The sequence below is a fragment of the Phyllobates terribilis genome, unplaced genomic scaffold (assembly GCF_046119375.1).
Source record: "Phyllobates terribilis strain yellow unplaced genomic scaffold, ASM4611937v1 Scaffold_5__5_contigs__length_657084704, whole genome shotgun sequence".
NCBI lineage: Eukaryota > Metazoa > Chordata > Amphibia > Anura > Dendrobatidae > Phyllobates > Phyllobates terribilis.
Genome location: NW_027362765.1, coordinates 414,631,790 through 414,647,978, shown reverse-complemented (window position 1 = coordinate 414,647,978; position 16,189 = coordinate 414,631,790). Strand labels below are relative to the sequence as shown.

General features: G+C 40.0%; 1 protein-coding gene across 4 annotated transcripts in view; it reads left to right on the top strand.

Annotated features, from left to right (window-relative positions):
* LOC141273393 (alpha-2-macroglobulin-like protein 1) overlaps positions 1–16,189 on the top strand; it is a 185,954-nt gene that overhangs the window by 50,634 nt on the left and 119,131 nt on the right. For all 4 annotated transcript variants that reach the window (XM_073685157.1, XM_073685156.1, XM_073685155.1 and 1 more), the window contains exons 2-10: positions 7,389–7,572; positions 8,623–8,794; positions 9,285–9,337; positions 10,689–10,709; positions 11,895–12,048; positions 12,155–12,239; positions 12,777–12,906; positions 13,698–13,821; positions 16,066–16,172. In XM_073685157.1, the coding sequence (XP_073541258.1) occupies positions 7,389–7,572; positions 8,623–8,794; positions 9,285–9,337; positions 10,689–10,709; positions 11,895–12,048; positions 12,155–12,239; positions 12,777–12,906; positions 13,698–13,821; positions 16,066–16,172 (1,030 nt within the window). The remainder of the gene's footprint in view (positions 1–7,388; positions 7,573–8,622; positions 8,795–9,284; positions 9,338–10,688; positions 10,710–11,894; positions 12,049–12,154; positions 12,240–12,776; positions 12,907–13,697; positions 13,822–16,065; positions 16,173–16,189) is intronic.

Here is a 16,189-nt window from a genome sequence, read left to right as displayed (position 1 = left end):
TGCCATGCATACCAGTATTGGGGATGAGGGGTGCCATGCATACCAGGATTGGGGATGAGGGGTGCCATGCATACCAGGATTGGGGATCAGTGGTGCCACGTATACCAAGATTGGGGATGAGTGGTGCCATGCATACCAGGATTTCGGATGAGGGGTGCCATGCATACCAGGATAGGGATGAGGGGTACCATTCATACAAGGATAGGGATCTGGGGGGCCATGCATAACAGAATTGGGGATGAGGGGTGCCATGCATACCAGGATTTCAGATGAGGGGTGCCATGCATACCAGGATAGGGATGAGGGGTACCATTCATACAAGGATAGGGATCTGGGGGGGGCATGCATACCAGGATTCGGATGAGGGGCCATGCATACCAGCATAGGGATGAGGGGTACCATGCATACCAGGATGAGGGATGGGGTACCATGCATACCAGGATGAGGGATACCATACATACCAGGATAGGGATGAGGGATGGGGTACCATGCATACCAGGATTGGGTATGAGGGAGCCATGCATACCAGGATGAGGGGTGCCATGCATGCCAGGATTGGGATGAGGGGTGCCATGCATACCAGGATTGGGGATGAGAGGTGCGATGCATACCAGGATTGGGGGTGAGGGGTGCCATGCATACAGGATTGGGGGTGAGGGGTGCCATGCATACCAGTATTGGGGGTGAGGGGTGCCATGAACACCAGGATTAGTGGTGAGGGGTGCCATGCATACCAGGATTGAGGGTGAGGGGTGCCATGCATACCAGGATTGGGGGTGAGGGGTGCCATGCATACCAGGATGGGGGCAGCACAAATACCAGAATGGTATACATGAGATATTTTCCTTTGGGTATTGTGTGGGTATTTCTCTCCCCCCCCCCCCCATTTGTTTGCATCTCTTCTGTGGATTTTGTCTCTCTGGATGAAATACCCGCTAATTGGGGATCTCTTTTGCTCTGAGTAAGGCTATACTCCAACTAACGGTGAGATTGTCCCTTTCTCATTTATATTTATGTCACTACCACACTGTAAGGGGGCTATAATATTAGGGTACGCTTACCCTCGCCCGCTGTGTCTGTGACCTTTTTTGATGTGTGTTGTTTGTTTGTTTTTTCTTGTCCATTGTCTATTTTCTACTTGAGCCATGTGGTCATTTTAATATATTTTCATTAAAAGTTACATTTTATTACACCTTCTACCATGCTAGATACACAATTTCAAGATACCTTAAGGTGGCTCGTTCATCTGTACAAACAATTATATGCAAGTACAAACAAGATGGGAATGTCCTGGCTCAGGAAGGAGACGGGTTCTGTGTCCCAGAGATGAACGTGCTTTGGTCCGACATGAACATATCAACCCAAGGACAAAAGCAAAAGACCTTGTGAAGATGATGGTGGAAGCTGGTAAGATTGTGTCAATATCCACAGTGAAATGAGTACTGTATCAACATAGGCTGCTAAGAAGAAACCATTACTCCAAAAGAAACATAAAAAAGCCAGATTAATGTTTGCAAATTCACACAGGAACAAAGACCTTCATTGTTGGAGACTTGTCCTGTGGTCTGATGAAACTAAAATTGAAATTTGTGGGCATAAAGACCATCGTTACGTTTGGAGGAAAAAGGGAGAATCTTGGAAGCCTGAGAACACCATCCCAACTGTGAAACACGGGGTGGCAACATCATGTTGTGGGGTTGTTTAGCTCCAGGAGGGACTGGTGCCCTTCACAAAATAGATGGCATCATGAGAAAAGAAGATTATGTGGCAATACTGGAGCAACATTTCAAGATATCAGCCAGGAAGTTAAAGCTTGGGCGGAAATGGGTCTTCCAAATGGACAAAGACCTGAAGCATACTGCCAAAATGGTAACAAAGTGTCTTAAGGGTAACAAAGTCAATGTTTTGGAGTGGCCATTACAAAGCCCTGATCTCATTCCTATTGAAAATTTATGGGCAAAGCTGAAAAGGCAGGTGCGAGCACGGCGACCTTGTCAGGAGGAATGGGTCCCAATTTCGATCAACTACTGTGAGAAGCTTGTGGAAGGATATCCCAAATGCTTGACCCAAGTCATTCAGTTTAACCCCTTAACAACATCTGACGTACTAATAAGCGTCTGTGCCCTGGGACTTAAGAGCCAGACACGTATTAGTACGTCATGGCGATCGCGGGCGCACACAGGCTGTGTGGGCGCGATCGCCGCCGGGTGTCAGCTGATTGTCACAGCTGACACCCGGTACTATGTGCAGGGAGTGGTCCTGCACCGCTCCCAGCACATTAACCCCCGCGATGCTGCGATCAAAGTCGATCGCAGCCGATTGCGGCATTGCGGGGGCAAGGGGAGGTGATCGCCGATACTCACCTCCTCTTCCGGCTTCCAGCGCAGTCTGCAAAGGCTTCCCGGGTGTTGCCATGACGACCCGATGTCGTCATGACAACATCCGGGTCACCAAACAGCAGGAAGATTGTTTGGACATGCGCAGTGCATCTCCAAACAATCTTCACACTGTGCACCGCTGACAGCCTGCATGGCATAGAAATGGTGCTCCGTCCCTATGCCATGCAGGCGATCAGAGAAAAAAAAGTGAAAGTCCCAGAGTGGGACAAAGTAATAAAGTGTATAAACTGTCTGAAAGTGAAAAAAAAAAAAAAAAATTTGCAAAAATATAAAAAAAAAAATAAAAAAAATAATCCACCAAAAATAAAAATATAATGTACCCATCAATAAATATTATTATAAAAAAAAAAAAAAAAAAACAATAAAAGTACACATATTTGGTATCGCCGCGTCTGGAACAACCTGACCTATAAAACTGTCCCACTAGTTAACCCCTTCAGTGAACACGGTAAAAAAAAAAAAAAACCCGAAGCAAAAAACAATGCTTTATCACCATACCGCCAAACAAAAAGTGGAATAACACGCGATCAAAAAGACGCATATAAATAAAAATGGTACCGCTGAAAACGTCATCTCGTCCCGCAAAAAACAAGCTACCATACAGCTCCATCAGCCGAAAAATAAAAAGTTATAGCTCTCAGAATAAAGCGATGCTAAAAAATATTTTTTTCTATAAAATAGCTTTTATTGTGTATAAGCGCCAAAACATAGAAAAATTATACAAATGTGGTACCGCTGTAAACGTACTGACCCGAAGAATAAAGCTACCTCATCAATTTTACCACACGCGGAACAGAATAAAAAAAATAAAAAAAAAACAATTCCTGAATTTTTGATTTTTGTTTATTCTGCCTCCCAAAAATCGGAATAGAAAGCGATCAAAAAATGTCACGTGCCTGAAAATGGCACCAATAACAACGACAAGTCATCCCGCAAAAAACGAGCCATCACATGACTGTCTGCCAAAATCTGGAAAAATTATAGCTCTCAAAATATGGCGATGCAAAAACTAGATTTTACAAAAAATGCGTCTTTTAGTGTGTGACAGCTGTCAGTCATAAAAACCCCATATGATTCTGGCATTGCTGTAATCACACCGACCTGAAGAATAAAGTCGTCTAATCACTTATACCGCACAAGGAACGGCGTCAAAAATAAACTCTTGGGTTAGGATTGGGCTAGGGTTAGGGCTGGGTTTGGGGCTAGGGTTGTGCTGGGGCTAGGGTTGTGCTGGGGCTAGGGTTGTGCTGGGGCTAGGGTTGTGCTGGGGCTAGGGTTGCGCTATGGTTAGGGTTGTGCTAGGGTTAGTGCTGGGGTTGGGATTTTTTTCAAAAGTAAGAAAAAAAGATGACGATATGGCGACTAGTGTTGAGCGCAAGTGCTCGCTACTTGAGTTTGCATCGGGTGCTCTGGTATGCATTGAGTATCGTGGGTATTTGAGTGACATGCTCGAGTCTCTGCCCCATATGCTTCGCGGCCAAAAAAACTTTACGGGGATTGCCTGCCATGCACGAGCGATCCCCGCATGTTTTTTTTTGGATGTCTAATAACCGTGAAACATGCGGAGCAGGGATTCGAGCATGTCACTCGAGCACACGCTGTACATGGTGCATACCTGAGTACCCGATGCAAACTCAAGTAGCGAGCACTTGCGCTCAAGAATAATGACAACTTATTCAATATGATGACCTAATGTAAACAAATTCTGTGCAGTACCTCTGGGTTCAAAATGTTCACTATACACCTTAATAAAATCCTTGAGGGGTATAGTTTCCAAAATGGGGACACTTGTGGGGGAGCTCCACTGTTTAGGCACATCACGGGCTCTCCAAACGCGACATGGTATCCGCTAACAAATTGAATGGAAAATCGGCTCAAATTGTTAGCGGACGCCATGTTGCGTTTGGAGAGCCCCTATGTGCCCAAACTTTAGAGCTCCCCCACAAGTGACCCCATTTTGGAAACTAGACCCCCCAAGGCACCTATCTAGATGCATAGTGAGCACTTGGAACCCCCAGGTGCTTCATAAATTGATTCATAAAAATGAAAAAGTGTTTTTTTTTCACTTTTTCATTTTTACGAATCAATTTGTGAAGCACCTGGGGGTTCCAAGTGCTCACTATGCATCTAGATAGGTGCTTTGGGGGGTCTAGTTTCCAAAATGGGGTCACTTGTGGGGGAGCTCTAAAGTTTGGGCACACAGGGGCTCTCCAAACGCAACATGGTGTCCGCTAACAATTTGAGCCGATTTTCCATTCAATTTGTTAGCGGATACCATGTTGCATTTGGAGAGTCCCTGTGTGCCCAAACTTTGGAGCTCCCCCACAAGTGACCCCATTTTGGAAACTAGACCCCCCAAGGCACCTATCTAGATGCATAGTGAGCACTTGGAACCCCCAGGTGCTTCACAAATTGATTCATAAAAATGAAAAAGTGTTTTTTTTTTCACTTTTTCATTTTTACGAATCAATTTGTGAAGCACCTGGGGGTTCCAAGTGCTCACTATGCATCTAGAAAGGTGCCTTGGGGGGTCTAGTTTCCAAAATGGGGTCATTTGTGGGGGAGCTCCAAAGTTTGGGCACAGAGGGGCTCTCCAAACGCAACGTGGTGTCCGCTAACAATTTGAGCCGATTTTCCATTCAATTTGTTAGCGGATACCATGTTGCATTTGGAGAGTCCCTGTGTGTCCAAACATTGGAGCTCCCCCACAAGTAACCCCATTTTGGAAACTAGACCCCCCAAGGCACCTATCTAGATGCATAGTGAGCACTTGGAACCCCCAGGTGCTTCACAAATTGATTCGTAAAAATGAAAAAGTGTTTTTTTTTCACTTTTTCATTTTTACGAATCAATTTGTGAAGCACCTGGGGGTTCCAAGTGCTCACTATGCATCTAGAAAGGTGCCTTGGGGTGTCTACTTTCCAAAATGGGGTCACTTGTGGGGGAGCTCCAAAGTTTGGGCACACAGGGGCTCTCCAAACACAACATGGCGTCCGCTAATTATTCAAGCAAATTTTACAATCAAAAAGTCAAATGGCGCTCCTTCCCTTCCGAGCCCTGCTGTGCGCCCAAACAGTGTTTTTTCCCCAAATATTGGGTATCTGCGTGCCCAGGGGAAATTGCACAACAAATTTTGGGGTCCATTTTTTCTTGTTACCCCTGTGAAAATAAAAAAAATTGGGTCTAAAGTAACATTTTTGTGAAAAAAGTTAAATGTTCATTTTTTTCTTCCACATTCAAAAAATTCCTGTGAAGCACCTGAAGGGTTAATAAAGTTCTTGAATGTGGTTTTGAGCACCTTGAGGAGTGCAGTTTTTAGAATGGTGTCACTTTTGGGTATTTTCTGTCATAAAGACCTCTCAAAGTGACTTCAAATGTGATGTGGTCCCTAAAAAAATGGTTTTGTAAATTTTGTTGGAAAAATGAGAAATCGCTGGTCAACTTTTAACCCTTATAGCTCCCTAACAAAAAAAAATTTTGGTTCCAAAATTGTGCTGATGTAAAGTAGACATGTGGGAAATGTTATTTATTAACTCTTTTGTGTGACATATCTCTCTGATTTCAGGGCTTAAAAATTAAAATTTTAAAAATTGCAAAATTTTAAAAATTTTCGTAAAATTTCCGTTTTTTTCACAAATAAACGCAAGTGATATCGAAGAAATTTTTCCACAATCATGAAGTACAATATGTCACGAAAAAACAATCTCAGATTCAGGGGGATCCGTTGAAGCGTTCCAGAGTAATTACCTCATAAAATGACAGTGGTCAGAATTGTAAAAATTGGCCTGGTCATTAACGTGCAAACCACCCTCGGGGCTTAAGGGGTTAAGGACAATGGTACAAAATACTAGTGAAATGTATGTAAACTTTTGACTTTGCAGTAAGTAATAAAAATGCCTTAAAACATTTTCTCTCTCTCTCATTATTCTGGCATTTGGCAAATATTAAACATTATGGTAATCCTAACTGACCTAAAACGGGAAAGGTTTATTCTGATTTCATGTCCGATATTGAGAAAAACATGCATATGTGTCTTTTTATATAGTGTATGTAAACTTCTTGTTTCAACTCTATGTGGCAAAGGTCATCAGTCACAGGTCAAGAGGAAAGGTGCAGGGCTCAGGTCTCATTATTTGAGCATTTAATCAATTTACATAGTTGGTATCCCCCTTGCTTTTATAAATCAACAACTAGCTGGCTTAGTACAATATGCAATTAGCATAGTAACAAACATCATTGTTCCCCAACACTGAGTCACTGCCCTTCTTGACCAGCCAAAGAAACACAATCATTCAAAAGTCAACAGAAACACAATAACGTATATCTCTTGGTCTAGCAAATCTAGACATCTGGCTAAGTAAGATTAGAAGCTGTGTTATAACAGTAGGTATCCCAACTTTCAGTGAATCTCATTATGGACTTCAGTTTCCCATTACACAAATTCAATGCATTATCGAACCATGTTAGCAAGACCCGTAACAGGCAGCAATTCACATCGCAATCAGTGAATGATCACATATAGACACATATAACATATAACATAAACATCTCCTGACAGAGTATTAGAAATTCTTGTTTTTAATTTTTATTTTTTTTCAAAGCTGGTCATGTTATGTAAATCTTCTCAGGATATATCGAGCTAATAAAAACGTAAAGATGAACCAATAGATCCCTGTCATGTAGACAGTAGAAGGCACTAGAATGTACACTAGAATGTACAGTATCTTCTATTAGCATATACCCCACAATCACTAAAATATAAGCTCCAGTGCTCTTATATGCATCATGCTTGACAATGCATTCGTAGACTTATGTTAAAATATCATTTATGATAATTGTCATAGGGGTGGGTGTGACTCAATCATAGACCATTCTTAGCCTAGAACCCTACAAAATATATTTCATAATAGTAAATAGAATGTTCACATCAAAATGTTTCATGTGATCTTAATTGTTGCTTTTATGTGAACTTCTTTCATTATATTCTAGGCGCTATGCTCTCATATTTCCCAGCACGATGCACTCTGATCTTCAGAATCATATCTGCTTGCATTTAGAAGATATGAAGGGAGATAGCAAAGTCATGATTACTCTAACTTTAGGAAGAAAGACGACACCCTTGTTAACTAAATTATTCCAGGAGAGTTCATCATTTTTCTGCATTTCTTTCCAGGTAGGCTAATAGTTTCTTTTTGTGCTAATTTAGTAAGGAAATATGAATATATTATGTTTAATATGATTACAGAAGGAGGTTAGGGAACACACATATACTGTATTATGCTTAGTGAAGGGTCTGGAGGAGGCAGGGAAACACACTAAAATTTATTTTTTTGTGTTCCTATAATCCATGGTCTTGGAAGGTATGGTTTCTTGTTGTGGTGACTGCCCACTGGCACAAGAAAATGTATTGGAAATAGGAATCATTGTGCCATCCGTAACGCCTTAAAGATTAACTGTTGTTTTCATTTTTATTTAATAAATCAATAGCACATGTGGAAATACGTGACTTTGTAATATATCTCATTGAAGAAATCTGCTCCTTTATCCTCCAGGACTGATCATTTATTTTCAAATTTCTCAATTAATGGGTAAAATCTGTATTCAATGAAGAGAGATTGTTACATCGATGAGATAGGAGATGGCAGTTGCTGCTGATAAAAGTCTAAGTAAAAGGGAAGGAGAAAGAGGAAGGAGCTCTGCCTCTAGCTTAATCTGCCTCTGTACACACATGGAGAGACCTGTCAGTCTTGGGAAGCCAGCTGGGAAATGTGTTGGACTAGTCAAGTCTCTCCCTAAAACTATGTTTTCTTTAAAACAGCGAAACATTTCATAGAAAGACAAAGATGACTGAAATAACTCAACGAGACTCTGATTCATGCTGCCTGTGGTTTGAGCTGCATGAATCAAGTGACAGGTTCTTTTTAAATGATATCGTGTGGAAAGGGTAAATTTCTAGATAGTAACTTATCCCCTATTCTAAAGATAAGAGATAACCTACTGATGGCTAGGAGTCCAGCCGCTGGGACGCTAGTGATCCAGAGAACCAGCTTGACTTTCACTTTATTCATGGTCAACAGGGCTACATTACCCTCAGCGATCAGTAAGTTATCCCCTATCCTGTGGATAAGAGATAACTTACTATCTTGGGAATAACCCTTTAAATTTTGTTTATAATATAGTTCTAGCATATATTTAGTATTTGTCCTTTTCTAACACTTTACAGATCCCTAATGAACTGGACATCATTCATCAAACCGGTACCCTATTCCTTTCCATTCAGACTGCTGATGAGTTGATCCATGAAAGCAGAAGAGTTGATATTGAAAAGAAACAAAAGATGGATGCTCAAATCTTAATCCAGACTGACAAACCTTTATATAAACCTGGCCAAACTGGTAAACTTGGGTATTAAAAGTCAATAAATGGAAAGACATTTTACTTTTGGTGTTATCTTAATAGAAGGATGTAGACTGAAATAATGCCCGGTGTCTCATACAGGATCAGATTGGTCCAGTAGAGTACTAGAATATATTCTGGTGGTTTGAGGATAAGATATGATGTTGGATCTTTTGTACCTGAAATAACCAAAGGTCCAGGCATGAAGGGCCTGATAACTTATTAAAACCTTGTAATGTCAAGTCCTGTGTGCACAATTATAACAATGTATATGTGTACATGTAACCTGGACATGTATAGATGCAGGTTGGACTTCAGTATAATTTCTTCTGTTGCTTCCAATGAACCAAAGTCTATTGCTTAGGAGATATGGATTAGTCTTATGGAGCTTCAATTTCCCTCTTTTGGAAAGATATGTCATCTAAAGGACAACTAACAAATCTTAAACACAGCTGCCCTATATATTTATTGTGTATTTTCTTTTCACAGTAAAATTTCGCATTGTGTCACTTAATGGAAACTTCCAACCTGAAGATATGGAGGTAAGTTGTGTATAAAGACACAAGCTCTAGATGACTTAGGAGGCTTATGCTTTGCTCATTCTTCTAGTTTTCTTGACCCATCTAGCAATGGATTTTAACAACTGCTCATCAAAAGAAATCCAAATATAACAATCGGGTTTTTATGTTGTTTTTGGAACAGTCTTTGATAGGTTGATTAAGTAGGATGGTGGCTCAGTGTAAAGAATTTTTACCTACCGAGTACTGGTTCAACAACTGCAGCTAAGGAATTAAATGACCCAGATCTGAGTTAGGATGGAAAAAAGGATAAACATTCTATAGATAAAAATAGCCAAAAAATAATAAAAACTATAAGCAGCTAGAGTGGGTATTGCAAAAACAGGGGGTTTCATTCAAAGACTTCACGCCTCACAAGTTACCTTTAGGGCACTGAAGTATAATTACATTGGAGGACACAACATATATAACCATTTCATATGACCTGGTGGCCATGAGGGGCTGAGTTATCTAACTTCAACACATATATCAGTTTTCTCCCCCCAGAAAGGCACAGATCCTGAATGTTACTGAAACAGTCCAACTTTGAGCAGAGTAGAAATGTTGGTTCTGTTAGGTACCTTCTCAGGGGTATTATGGATTTCAGTTTCCATCACCTTCATGGTTCATGGCAAAAATCTCAGACCCCCTGACTTTTCGCACACATAGCCATAGAGGGGAACTCTGAGTCTCATACCTGCCCTACCACACTCGATTGGTGGAAAAAGATCTAAATATGTCATCAGCCACTCAGTTCATTTGATGAATTCAGCATTCCCACACTCCAAAAAACCCATCAATGTCTAGTTCAACACCAACCATGGAATCTGAGGCCAAAACACCCCAGTGCCATGTTGGGATCAGTATGGCCAAAAGCAAATATGGGATAGGAGAAAATGTCCCGATCACTGGAAGGCCAACCACTGGGAACCCCACCAATCTTGAGAACTGGAGCTATGAAAATTCAGGTGTAAATGGAATGGTGGTCATTCATGCACACTGACATCCAATCAGTCTTCATGGGACAGCAAGAGATAGCCAAGCACAGCGCTTGGCTGGTCTTTGGCACTTCCATAAGAATAAATGCAATGGAGCGCTGTAGTTCGTATTTGTACATCATTTAGATCCATCTGGTAACAGCTAATTGGTGTGGGTGCTGGATGTCGGACACCCACTGATCTGATATTGATAACTTATGTTAAGGATAGCTCATGATTCTCATAGTAGCGGAAAACCTCTTCATTGTATCTATCTCAAAATATTGTGTCTTATGCTGCATAATATCAAAATGATCATTTGTGGATTTTTAACACTAATCGCTGTGTTTCTTTTTCAGTTTCCACTTGTCGAATTACAGGTAATAAAAATCATGAGGATTTGTTGTTGTAACCGATTGAAATATATTTGCATTTACAATTACTGTAGGTACCTGAAAGTGGTATATCTAAATATTCTTGATTGTAGTAAGATTCTGTTCACAACAGCAGCATGGGGCTTGTGTTTTTATCTGAATTGTATGTTGAGGTAGTATGCTCACATATAGGGAATTTGTCAGTAGTATCAACCATCCTAAGCCATCTACATGGGTTTGTAGGCCAAAGAACATTGAATGAAATTATATGTTGATATCTGCGTTCTGATGTCTTATTCAAGAGAAATCCAAGTTTTTCTTATATGTAAATGAGCTTATAAGATCTATGGGATGGACATAGTTCTCCCTCTCTTTGGCTCTATGGCTTTTTTAAATGAAATGGGGCATTACCTGTGTGAGACATGCAATAACTGACACTTTGCTCTCATAATCACACACAGCTCTGCAGTAAGGTCAGAGCTAACACAGTACAGCAGAACTAACACAGTAGTGCAGAAATTAAATTTGTCTCATTAGAAACACATTTGCAGCTGCAGTTGTCCTATTATAGTGCATCCATCTCACACGCAGCAAGTGTGGGGAGGGTCGTGCAGCAGAGCTGTCAGCACTATGAGAGGACCACTGCAAATGCGCTTGTTGTGTCTGTATGCGATAAGGTTCAACTCTGCTGTACTGTGTTGGTTATAATCAGGCACAGTTTTGCAGCAGAGCTGACAGCAGTATGAGAGGACAACTGCTGCTGCAAATGTTTGTAATGAGACAAAGTTCACTTCTGTTGTACTGTGGCATCTCTGATATCACTGCAAAGCTGCGTATGATTATGAGAGCAAAGTGTTAGTCATTATATATCGCAGATTCTCAGGGAGATTTATCTCCTACCCATAGACCTTAACATCTCACTTACAAACAAGAAAAATGAGGATTTCTCTGAAATATTGCAGATATCAAAGTATCAATTTATTTAACTTTCTATGACCTGCATGCCCATATAGATGGCGTAGGAAGGATGATATAACTGATAAATCCCCTTTAAAAAGATCAGTCAGTCCACTACAGTATTAGCCAATCTATCCACATGGTCATTTACAAACAACTCTACATTGGGTTCAGCATCAAGATGCTTTTTTAGAATGTAACAAAAGTACAAAAACGTTTCTCTTTTTCTCATAGGATCCAGGAAAAAACAGGATTGGCCAGATGCTTAACATCAGTCTTACCCAGGGAATAGCTGATCTATCTTTTTCTCTTTCCCCTGAGCCCCGACTTGGAACATATTCCATCCGAGTAAAAAACAAAGTCCATACTTTCCAAGTTGAAGAATATGGTGAGGAACTTCATAAAGTCTGAGCAGATTTTTTATTCTACAGAATTGTGCTGATGTAAAATATTTATCACTTGCCTTTTATGTATTTTTTGTCTTTACTTAATAGTATTACCAAAGTTTGAAGTCATTCTTGAGCTCCCTAATAGTATACTAAAAAGCATGCAAACTTTTCCAGTAAAGACATGTGGCAGGTAAGGAAGTAAAATATACATGACCAAAATCAATTCCAAATCAGAAGAGATAATGCTTTGGTTAATAATGTTATTGCTGGTTGTAGACGTTCTGAAAAGATGAGTTTTCAGGAAGCATCTGAAGGCTTCAATTGTGGAAAACAATCTGATACATTGAGATAGTGAATTCCAGAGTATCGGGGATGTTCATGAGAAGTATTGGAGAGGAACACATAAGGAAGACAGAAGAAAGAGATTTTATTTGATAAAACTTTGTATTGAACATAATTTACCTTTTTTTGTCCAAATTAGAGATTTGAACTTCACCAATTCCGACAATTGTAGCAATAGTAGGGCTGAGTAATCCAGACCCACTTCAGCCACCATATATTTGGTAAACTGGGCAGTACCCAAAAGATACAATATACTGTAATTATTGAACCTACACAATAAACATATATTTGTTTATTTTACAATTATGTATTGACATTTGGTTAAAACGCTTTAGAAAATAATTTCCTGATTTAATTTCTTGTTATTTGTTGTTTCATCTTCCAGGTACACATACGGGAAACCAGTCCAGGGCACTTATAAGGGAAGCTTGTGTCAAAAAGTTGGCAGTTCTCCCTACTTCGTTCCATTTTTAGCTGTTACGTCCCCTGGTAACTGTATTAACTTTGAAGGAAAGGTGAGATCTATAGTATTTGGTAAATTAACATCGGGGTTGCAATAGCACCTGGGCCCTGGAGCCTAGGGGGAGCCAAATAATCCCTTTGGCCCACATGAAATGACTATTACTATTAATGACCTGTGATAGTTGGGGGCTCTGTTGGTGATTTTGCATCAGGCTCATCAGCTTCAAGTTATACAACTGGTGGCTACATTGTATATTCCCAATGGTATATTTATTTACTGCCCATTATTGATGTATTCTGTTCACACACCCCATCACTTAAGACTACGGTGTCTGTACTTGTTCTAATAATGGTTGATGACTGGTTAATTTAGCATTAAGTGATTACCCTATTTATTACATTGATGGTTGACCGTACAATACAAGCAATTGTTATCATCCACCTTTCGTGTCTCCCCTATTTCCTCATAGATTGTAAGCTTGCGAGCAGGACCCTCTCTCCTCTTGGTATCTGTTGATTTACATGTTTATCGTTATTCTGTAATGTCTTTTATTGTCTGTACAAGTCCCCTCTAAAATGTAAAGTGCTGCGGAATATGTTGGCGCTATAAAAATAAAAATTATTATTATTATATAGTGTGGTGCCAACATCCAGTCATATGGTGGCAAGTTTCATAACGCTATTTTATCTATGACATCTATAGTGCAAAAGAGTATCTGCAGTTGTCAATATCTAGAAAGCCACTATATTAATAAAGGATTGTTTCCTCCAGAGACTTTTAAATGGACTTTTTTCTATATGGTCTTGTTATATGATAAACCACAAAAATCGTTTTTTTTTGCAGTTGGATCACCTTGGTTGCTCCTCTAACACTATGAGATCTTCCAGTTTTCAATTATCGAGAAATGTCAATACAATGGCACCGATAAAACTTGAAGGAACGGTCACTATCACAGAGGAAGGGACAGGTAAGGACTCAGTTATAACCAGACCACCCTTCAATGTCTACGCTATTATATCTTCTGCCACCTTAACAGAATGGGTGTTACTACCAGGTATACAAACTTCTGGGGAACCTGTCAGCTAAGAATTAGGCAATTTGCCATTGATTTACTCAATTTCTACACCTTTCTTAACTTTTTGTGTGATCAGTATATTCGCAGGAAAGCGCCCACCACTGAGCAGCAGTATTGTCATTACCCATGAAATGTTAATATCAAAAGCCAAATCGTTTTACACCAAAGTCAAATAGCATGTTTATTAATCTAAAATATGTCAGTCTTTGGACTTTTCAATGTGAAGAAATTCTCTGTATTGTGAGTTTTTCTTTTCGGTCTTTTTATTTTTAAAAACACAGTATTTTACAAACTTGGATGATGATGATCCCCATACTGACACATGTTTATCTAAATGTAGTTGTTTCTGTTTTGTGTCCTGAATGAACTTTATATAAACCTACTTGTTTGCCCAAATGGATTATCATTCATAATGTACAGGTGTTTATAGCCTATATGGTTCCCTACTGCTCTGTATTACAGATCTGTAGTTGCTCCATTTGCTGCCTCGGTTGTCCATCATATTATGGAAATATCATTCAAAAGCAATGCAATAAGCTATAGATCATTATGATTTTACTGTATTGTCCATAGACTTCTATGTATGCTCTATGACTACATGTATCTAAGAGTTTGTACAAAGATGTAGTCTATTATTATACAACCCAAACTAGTAAGTTTCAAAATGTTCTAAAATAAGAAACATACTTTTAGAAATAATTGAAATAAAAAAAAGAGAAATATAAATGATTAAAGGGCTTATCTGATACTATTTTTTGTCTTATGAGTCTAAGAACTTACATCCAGGTAGTTGCCTAATTCCTGCCTGTCCTGCCCAGTTCAGATGTCACGGTCCGCTCCTGCCGGTGATTCTATGACTTACATTGACGTCACGTTGACAGAGCAGCTCTCTATCACTTTACTTTGCCGATGGGGCGTCACTGTCAATGTCACGCTGATTGACAGCCTGCTCAGCCTAACGCAGTGAGGAGCCAGCTATCGATCAACATGACATCGGCAGTGACACACCATAGAAGAGGAAGGGCTGCTCTGTTGATGTGAGTGTCACGGGTGTGTTGGGTGTGACAGACAGTCGCTCTGAAGCTACCTCCACCTTCTGCTGCTGATTGACACATCCTTGCTTGGTGGTTAAAAACTCTCAGTTTCTCCAGACAGATGCCGGTGATAGTTCTATGTACCTCTGTATTGGCTTGGAGTACTAGCAGTTTGCTAGTTTCTTCTTTGGTGCCCTTGGAGGACAGTTGGCATTATCTCTCTGGTGTCTGCTCAAGCTAAGAGTATTCCCTTTGTTTGTCTGCCTTGTTGTCTTTAGTTTGTAGTGGGGCTTGAGTAATGCTCACCCTGCCCCCTCCCTATTTAGGGACAAGCTCTAGGGATATTCAGGGCTTAGGTTCCTGCTCAGCGATAAGTGTGAAACCTATATAGGGACGGTAGGGTAGGCAGGTTGATATTAGATCTGCCTAGAGGTCTCCACTCCCCCTTTCCTTAGTGTTTGGGCTTTCTTCCCCTCTTCCCTTCGTTTTGTACTTAGTCTTTCCCTCACCTTGCGTGACAGTGAGGTCAAATGAAGCAGCAGAATCACCAGCAGGAGCAGTCTCTGAGCTGCAAGAGATCGATGCCCGACAGAACAGGCAGGTAGTTGCTAACTACTAAGTGCTTAGCCCCATAAGAAAAAAATGCAAAAATCCCAGATAGCCCTTTAACTGAAAGGGCTTTTTCACATGTTTCATTTTTGCTGCATTTTTGCTACATTTTTTCCATGAAAAATGCAGCATTTTACTGTACTAACACAGCGAATACAATTTCTGAAATCTTATACACATGATGCTAATTTTATCCTTCAGATTATAAACAGTTTCAAGTCTGCAGCGTGTCAATTCTTACGTTTTTGCAGCATTTTTTACCCAATCACATGAATAGGAAAAAAAACACATCAACAAAGCGCATTAAAAAAACAAGCAAAAATGTGTATATTTTACGCAACGTCTTTCTTTAAAAAGACACATTTTTCATGCAGAAATGCTGCAAATACTTAACGTGTACACATACCCAGAATCTGCTCCTCCATTAAGTACAACCACTTATTTTTGTGCTTTTTATTGTTAATTTGATTTTGAATAATTCATTCCCATGTAGGAATTTCGCTTTCTGCAACAAGTGAAACCAGCATAGTTGTCAGTAACAGTGTATCATTTTTGGATCCAAAGTCTATTTACAAGCCTGGCATGCCCTACTCTGTAACAGTAAGTATCAGTAAGTA